Source organism: Macrotis lagotis, chromosome X, assembly GCF_037893015.1.
Source record: "Macrotis lagotis isolate mMagLag1 chromosome X, bilby.v1.9.chrom.fasta, whole genome shotgun sequence".
NCBI classification, from domain to species: domain Eukaryota; kingdom Metazoa; phylum Chordata; class Mammalia; order Peramelemorphia; family Peramelidae; genus Macrotis; species Macrotis lagotis.
Genome location: NC_133666.1, coordinates 623,831,212 through 623,839,985, shown reverse-complemented (window position 1 = coordinate 623,839,985; position 8,774 = coordinate 623,831,212). Strand labels below are relative to the sequence as shown.

The 8,774-nt window shown below is 38.9% G+C and overlaps 1 gene segment (V, D, J or C); it reads left to right on the top strand.

Moving 5' to 3' along the window:
* Positions 1-498: 498 nt before the first annotated feature.
* LOC141500220 (immunoglobulin heavy variable 3-23-like) lies at positions 499-8,321 on the top strand. The segment is given in 2 exon segments: positions 499-800; positions 1,042-8,321. Coding segments are annotated over 2 exon segments (432 nt in total).
* The last annotated feature ends 453 nt before the right edge of the window (positions 8,322-8,774 follow it).

Genomic DNA, 8,774 nt, shown 5'->3' with positions numbered 1-8,774 from the left:
GGCATGTAAAAAATATCATAAAATAGTGTCTCTTAGTTCTGTGCTTACCAGTTTGGAAATGATATCAATATTTCTTTGTTCTGTTTGACAGTTTTTTGGGTTTTTTTGCCACTAGAAAAAAGAAATTAATGTTGTTTCAAGATCAGTGTAGTTGACTATATTAAAAAAGACTCATTAAATAGATAAGTGTCTTTTTTTAAATGATCCCAATAGAACTTCTTTGTTCCTGTTTTGTTTCATGATTTCTACTTGAGATTTTTGACTTTTTGTTCCTCCAGATGAATCTCATTTTTATTTTGTCACTTTAAAATGATACTTTCACAGTTTAATTGATTCAATACTGAAGATGCAAATTAGGTATAGGTAGACTCTCCAGACTTACCCGCTAAGACTTGTAGATGTTGATTTGTGCCTTGAACATCCCCCAACTATAGAAAGGATGCTCCAGATTCTATGATGGTAAGTGAAGGAAGTTATTCAAATACCACTGGAACTGAGAATCAGCCACACAATCACAAGTTATGTTATGTTGGGGCAAGTTCCTTCTCTCCAAACTCACTTGTCTTCCTCTCATGCTCCTCCCCAAGGTGGGGGGATGGGCTACTTTTTAAAAGACTGCCCTGTCTGGGTGGAATTCATGTCCATGCAGACATAATCAGCCCTGAATCAGAGCTACTTGGATCTAACTATACCTCTTGAAACTTATTCCACACCTGCTATGGCCTGCAAAATGTTTACCAGGAGCCTTAATACTCTTTCCAGGGCCTACCTTTTTGGACTACTGGTCTGTAATTTCTCAGGTATCTCTGTCCTCATTCCTTTCCTTCCCTCTTCCTGGATTTGTGTGTATGACCTTCAATTAGTTTCCAGATATTTCTGTTCCTCTCTGTTCCCATTTTTCCTTATCTAATGGATTGAGCAGCCTGGATATGAGACCCAGTCTTTCATTAGCTTTCTGGTATCTTTGTCCTAGTCCTTCATCTTTCCTTTCCAAAGGGTTCAGTGTGGGGTTGACCTTCTCCTTCTGTGTGTCCTCTGCAGGGTCCTGGACCCAGGTGCAGCTGGTGGAGACAGGAGGCAAAATGATTTATGAGGGTCAGAACTTGACCCTGACCTGTAAAGCCTCAGGACTCCGCTTTAAGGATTTTTCCTTTTCGTGGCACTGGAGACCAGCTGGACGCTCCAGAGAGTTTGTGGCCAGTATCACTGCTGCGGCAGGTGAAAAGCAGGTCTATGGGAAAGGCATTCGGAATAGAGCCTTCATTTTCAGAAACAATGAGGCCAGCACTGTCTCACTGACTCTGCACAATCTGCAGAAGGAGGACTCAGGCATTTACTATTGTGCAAGACTCACCATATGGAAGCCCAGGCTGACCCTGACACAAAACTGAGACAGAACCAGTCTTGCCCAACAGCTGTGAATCTGCTGATCTGACCAGGCAACTATTGCCTAACCTATGAACCCAGGCATGGGAAACCTCTTAGAAACAAACCTACTGCGTGTGTGTGTGTGTGTGTGTGTGTGTGTGTGTGTGTGTGTGTGTGTGTCTGTGTGTCTGTGTGTCTGTGTGTGTGTGTGTCTGTGTTTATAGATTGGGGCAGAGACCAACTGTGGTCATTTGTCTTTCAAGTAGGAAAAAAACTTCTCTCCACCACTTTCTTCTTTACCACCTTTCCATATCCCTAGTGGCTTTGTTCTCATTTGATGCCCTCTCATCTATCAATCTCAGGGTGAATGCCAGGTTGATTAGTCTTGACCAAAATGACTTCTACAGAGGAAGTTCCTTTGCCTTTTCCAAGGGTTTACAAATTCATTTCATAATGTGCTGAATTAGTGACAGGTTCCTTGTTTCTGAAGAATCTACCATAGTTAGACTCTATGAGGAGCTTGGAAGGTAGCATAGTGGATAGAATGTCAGGCCTGAAGTCAGGAAGACTACTATTCCTGAATTCAAATCTGGAGGGCTCAGATACTTACTACCTGTGTGACTCTGGGGAAGTCACTTAATCCTGTTTGCCTCAGTTCCTTGTTTGTAAAATGACCCAAATTGGGTCTCAGAGTCAAAAACAAATAGGAAGCCAGTGAACCAGGAAGGCAATTTGTTTTATTAAAGATTTTGTTTATTTTGAGTTTTACATTTCCCCCCCCCAATCTTACTTCCCTCCCCCATCCCCCCACAGAAATCAATTTTTCAGTCTTTACTTTGTTTCCATGTTGTACATTGATCTGAACTGAGTGTGATGAGAGAGAAATCATATCCTTAAGGAAGAAACAAAAAGTATAAGACATAACAAGATCAGATAATAAGATTATCTGGGTTTTTTTTTTCTAAATTAAAGGAAATAGTCCTTGAACTTTGTTCAAACTCCACAGTTCTTTATCTGGATACAGATGGTATTCTCCATTGCAGACAGCCCAAAATTGTCCCTGATTGTTGTACTGATGGAATGAGCAAGTCCATCAAGGTTGATCATTGCCCCATGTTGCTGTTAGGGTGTACAGTGTTTTTCTGGTTCTGCTCATCTTGCTCAGCATCAGTTCATGCAAATGCCTCCAGGCTTCCCTGACTTCCTGTCCCTCCTGGTTTCCTAATAGAACAATAGTGTTCCATGATACAGATAGACCACAGTTTGCTAAGCCATTCCCCAAATGAAGGACATTTATTTGATTTCCAATTCTTTGCCACCACAAACAGGGCTGCTATGAATATTTTTGTACAAGTAATGTTTTTACTATTTTCATCATCTCTTCAGGGTATAGACCCAGTAGTGGTATTGCAGGATCAAAGGGTATGCACATTTTGTTGCCCTTTGGATGTAGTCAGGAAGGCAAATTTGCAATACATTCATCTCATTGGATTTGTAACATGAGCTAGTTGTGAATTCTAGCACAATCATTTTCAAGTATCAATTTTAAAGAGAATTTGCAAAGAGAATATGCAAAACTTCTAGATATTTAAGGTAGTCTTAAATTCTCTTGGCCTGGGGTGTTAAGCATTTGCTTAACCCTCTCAATGTTAATTATAGGGGGCCTCAGAGAACATTAGAGATCCCTTTTCTAGGAGCCATGAGAAAGCTCATGTGCTTAATGTAAATACAGTATAGAAATCAAACATGCTTCTAGTTAGCTTACTAGTTTCTGAAATTTTAATAAGAATAAGTCAGGGACCAGACCTACCTGAATGAGTACAGTTAGGGACCTGACCTTCAGTTTTCACTAGCTTTCAAGAAGGATGCCTCTGTCCTTCAGTATTTCAACTATAACAAAGAATGTAGGGAATTAAGATTGGTCACATTCTTCTAGGAAGAGTATTGGTTACCTAAAAGTTCCTAGGGAGGAAATATCTCAGAGTTCCAATTCAGAGCACAAGGTGGTTACCAATAATCAGGTAACTTCATTGACCTTATAAGCCTTGATGAATCAGAGATGTGAAAGTGTAATAGGCATAGACTGGGGGAAGGAAGAGTAAGGGAAGATTTGGTGCTCAATGAAAAGCAACTAAGAGACCAAAAGATTGGCTCTGTGTGTATGTATGAATATATATGTATTCATGGAGACATTAAAAATATTGGGGCAGCATGCTAAAGTTTTACTAGAATTATGTTTATAATATTCATCCAGGGAAGAAGATTATCAATCAGTCAGCTTATTCAACATCTACTATGTTCCAGGTACAGTGCCGAGTACTAGAGATATAAAAACAGACAAAACCCTTCCTTCAAGTAGTTCATAGTCTAAAGAGGATGAAAACAATATACATAAACTAGCTATATGCAGGATAAATAGGAAATAAAAGAAGGAATGCATTAGAATTAAGAGGCATTGGAAGAGGCTTTCTGTAAAAGAGGGGATTTAGGTTGGGACTTAAAAGAAGTCAGGGGAGCCAGCAGCTGGAAATGATGAAGGACATCCTTCTAGGCACAGGGGAACAGTCAGAGAAAATACTTGAAGCCAAAAGAGGGAGTCTCTTACTCAAAGAGAACCAAGGAGGCCAGTGGATTGAAGAGCATCATTCCTGTGCATCTCTTTTAGAACCTGAGTATTGTGTTCATGAACTTTTGCATCCTCTCTAAAGAGTTTGTGCAGTTGCAGTAGGCTAAATATTCTCTCTAGGTACCCATAATGTATAGAACCTGTACACCAGCTGCATGGATCTCTGGTATCATTTTCAAGCAATCTTTGAATCCTCTTTAATGATGTGGATGAAGTTTTAAGTTATACTTTTTGAATGGGTGATAGAAGGCCAGTGCGAATTTTAATTGCTTATTAGCTTATAGGGCTATGCTGTGGAAAACAATGTAGAAGAACATGAAAGAAGCCATTGAACTGTTCATATGCTTTGGCAGTGTCTCACTAATAGCCACATACCCCCAAAGGGGTCTATGACAAAAAGAAAGATCCTGTACAAAGCAAAATATTCCTAGTAGCACTCTTTTTGGCAACCAAAAAAGAACATCCATTCAAAAATGGAATGGATTGTTCTTTTTTTGCAAGGCAAGGACGCACAACTAGGTAATTATTAAGTATCTGAGGTCGGAGTTGAACTTAGTTCTTCCTGGCTCCAGGTTCAGTACTTTCTCCACTGTACTATCTGCTGCCTTTTCAGTTGTTGTTATGTATCTCACTATCATCATGCTCTACATTTCAGCCCCTTTGTCTCATGGGCTTTGTATATTGTAGAGAGTGTGCCTGGGATCTATATAGGGAAAACTATGTGAGAACTGTTCATACTATATCATCTTACTATTCACCTTTGGTAAAAGCTAATATCTTTCTTGCCCAAAATTCTTGAGAAAGCCATATATATAAAGTAGCTTCACTTTTTCTCCTTTCATATGCTTGCAAATCCTCTATAATCAGGCTTCTGATATCATCCAGCTAAAACTGCTCTTTCTAAAATTAGCAGTGATCTCTTAATTGCCAAATTTAGTCATTCTTTCTTAGGCTTCATCTTTTATTTATTTATTTTTTATTTTTTGCAAGGCAATGGGGTTAAGTAGCTTGCCCAAGGCCACACAGCTAAGTAATTATCAAGTGTCTCCCAGGTACTCCTGACTCCAGGGCTGGTGCTCTATGCACTGTGCCACCTAGCTGCCCCTGGCTTCATCCTTCTTGACCTGCTGGCAGTCTTTGATACCTCTCTTCATATTTCTTCCCCTCTATATTTTTACTCTTTTCTGAGTCTTCCCCTACTTGTCTCATCACTCTTTTTTCAGTCTACTTTGCTGAATCTTCATCCAGGTTGTACCCTCTAACTGTGAGTCTGTTCTGGTCTCTCTTCTTCCTGTTGTCATCTTATTTGGTGATCTTATCTCATAGATTCAATTATTATATCTATGAGAATGACTCCCAGAGCTGTATATGCAGTTTTGACCTCTCCTGGGCTCTAGTCCCATATCACCAACTGCCTTTTGCATGTCTCAACCTGGAAGTCTTATAAGGAATCTCAAACTCGATATATTCAAGGCAGAATTCATTATCCTTTCCCCTAAAACCTTCCTTCTTTCTTTATTTAGTATTTTATTTTTCCCAATTAAATATAAAAAACAATTTTAAACATCCTTTTTAAAAAATTTGAGTCCCAAATACTCTCCTTATATCCTCCTCATTGAGAAGACAAGCAATTTGATATAAGTTCTACATATGCAAAAATGCAAAATATTTCCATATTAGTCATACTGTAAAAGAACAGAGACCAAAAAACCCCAAGAAAAATAGGACTTTTTGAAAAGTATGCTTTAAACTACATTTGGACTCCACCAGTTCTTTCTTTGGAGATGAATAGCATTTTTCTTTGTATATCTTTTGGAATTTTTTTGAATCATTATATTACTGAAAACAGCCAAGTCTATTCATAGTTGATCCATTATACAATATGTGCTGTTACTGTGTACATTATTCTCCTGGTTCTGCTCACTTCACTTTGCAGCAGTTCATAAAAGTCTTTCTAGGTTTTTCCTTTCCTCTTTTTAACTTCCCTAATACTGTTGAAGGCACCATCCATATCTTAACCACTCAATTTGACAATCTTAGTGTCCTTCACTCATAATCACCCCCCCATCCAATCTCATCCAAATCTTATTTTTACATTCACAACATATCTTGCATTTACCTCCTTCTCTCTATTAACACTGTAACTGCCCTGATACAGGCCCTCAAGCCTGGACTTATGTTATAACCTTCTGGTTCATGTTCTTGTCTTGTCTCTCCTCAAATTCCAGTTCATCTTTCACTTGGCTGCCAAAATTCACAAAGTTCTATGTTGCTTTTTTGCTTAGTGAGTTCTAGAAATTCTCTATTAGTTTTAGAATGAAATAAGAAATTGTTTGCTTGACATGTAAAGTCCTTCCCAGCTTGAACTCTCCCTATCTTGCATTCACTGAGATCTAGTCCCCTCCTGATGACACAGTTTTCCTGTCCCCAGCATTGCCTTCACTTTTACTTATTCCATAGATCCCCTAGTTGAGGTGAGGGACATTGCCACTTTCAATCTGTCCCTCTACTACCATCAATCAGCGAGTTCTCCTTTTTGAAGTTCACTCTACTAATACACTTCAGGGTCCTGTCAATCATCTGAGAACAACTTCCACAGACCCTACCACACCTAGGGTTTAAGGTAAGGCATGTATCACTGTGTAGACTAAGTTCAAGCTCACAATGATGAAACCTCAGGAACACCTGGGGCAGAAACCAGTCAGTCACTCGGTTGGAGTGGGGTGAGGAGAATATGTATAGGAAGCACACCTATATTTCACTTCTACTTAGACACACCCTAGGTACTTTCTTCTCCTATTGAATCAGGTCGTAGAGTTGATGGAACTTTCTTGACTATGGGTTCATTATCCCTGGCCTGAGATCATTTGATCCAAACAGTAATGTTGCCTAGAAATGACCTTGAGGCCTGGCTATGGTGGTTCTCTTACTAAACTTAAATGGCTATTGTTAGGTACAATTGAGGGTAGCTAATCAGAGGGATCCTAGTTCTTTCATGTTTGCTAGAATGGCAAGCAGGGGAGAAATTAGACTTTGTTTTAAACCTTGACCTAGAAGGCAGAACTGGGAGTGATGAGGGATAGTTTTAGGCAGGAAGGTTTGGGTTTCATGTGGGGAAGAACTTTTTAAATTATTAGAATTGTCTCAAAGTGGAATGGAATGGCTTGAGAGGGAATGAAGAATCCCTTACCCCTAGAAGTTTTAAAGCAGACTGGAGATGTTTAAGGAGATTCCTATTTAGTGACATTTTCCATGTTTCTTCCTCATTCCTTCTTCTTTCTTTCTACTTCCTCCACCCTACTCTCACAGTTAATTAGAATCTGCCTTGATCATTCTAATAATCTCCTTCTACTAGATCCTGCTGCATTTCCTCTTCAGTCACATTTTGCCTTTACTCCAATGCTAGATTAAACTTCCTTGTGAAAGGATATGCAAAGGCAAATTACAGATGAGGAGATCAAAGCAATCTATAGTCATATGAAAAATTGCTCTAAATCATTACTTATTAGAGAAATGCAAATTAAAGCTTCTCTGAGGTACCATCTCACACCTCTCAGACTGGCCAATATGACCAGAAAGGATAATGATCATTGTTGGCAGGGTTGTGGGAAATCTGGGACACTATTACATTGTTGGTGGAGCTGTGAACTCATCCAACCTTTCTGGAGAGAAATTTGGAACTATGCCCAAAGGTTAACAAAATATGCATACCCTTTGATCCAGCAATGCCACTACTGGGTCTATACCCTGAAGAGATGATGAAAAAGGGTAAAAACATGTACAAAACTTGTACAAAAACTTGTACAAAAATATTTGTAGCAGCCCTGTTTGTGGTGGCAAAGAATTGGAAATTAAGTAAATGTCCTTCAATTGGGGAATGGCTTAGCAAACTGTGGTATATGTATGTCATGGAACACTATTGTTCTATTAGAAACCAGGAGGGATGGGAATTCAGGGAAGCCTGGAAGAATTTGCATGAACTGATGATGAGTGAGATGAACAGAACCAGAAAAACACTGTACACCCTAACAGCAACATGGGGTGATGACCAACCTCCATCAGTGCAACAATTAGGGACAATTTTGGGCTGTCTGCAATGGAGAATACCATCTATATACAGAGAAACAACTGTGGAGTTTGAACAAAGACCAAGGAGTATTACCTTAAATTTAGGAAAAAAACCTGTCATCTTATTATCTGATCCTGCTATCTCTTATACTTTATGTTTCTTCCTTAAGGATGTGATTTCTCTCTCTTCAAACTCAATTTGGATCAATGTATACTATAGAAACAATGTAAAAGACTGACAAATTGCCTTCCTTGTGGGGTGGGGGGAGGGAGGTAAGATTAGGGGGAAAATTTTAAAACTCAAAATAAATAAAATCTTTATAAAAAAACTTCCTTGTGAGTGAGTCATATATTAAAAACTTACTGGTTCTGCTCACTTCACTTTGCAGCAGTTCATAAAAGTCTTTCTAGGTTTTTCCTTTCCTTTGCTTAGTGAGTTCTAGAAATTGTCTATTAGTTTCAGAATGAAATAAGAAAGGCACAAGGAAACCCTAGGCAAAGAAAGGCTTTAAAAAAAGTCCTTGCTCTTAGAGCTTCATACCTTGGTATTACCACTCACTTGGATTATTATAGGAGTCACACCTCAGATCTTGCTCCCATGTTATGTAAATTCAAAATAATTTCCCAGGGAGTACAAGGAGGACACTAGCAACTAGGGGAATCATTATCTTTAACAAAGAGGCATATTTTCTCAGAGGTAATGATCTTCTAA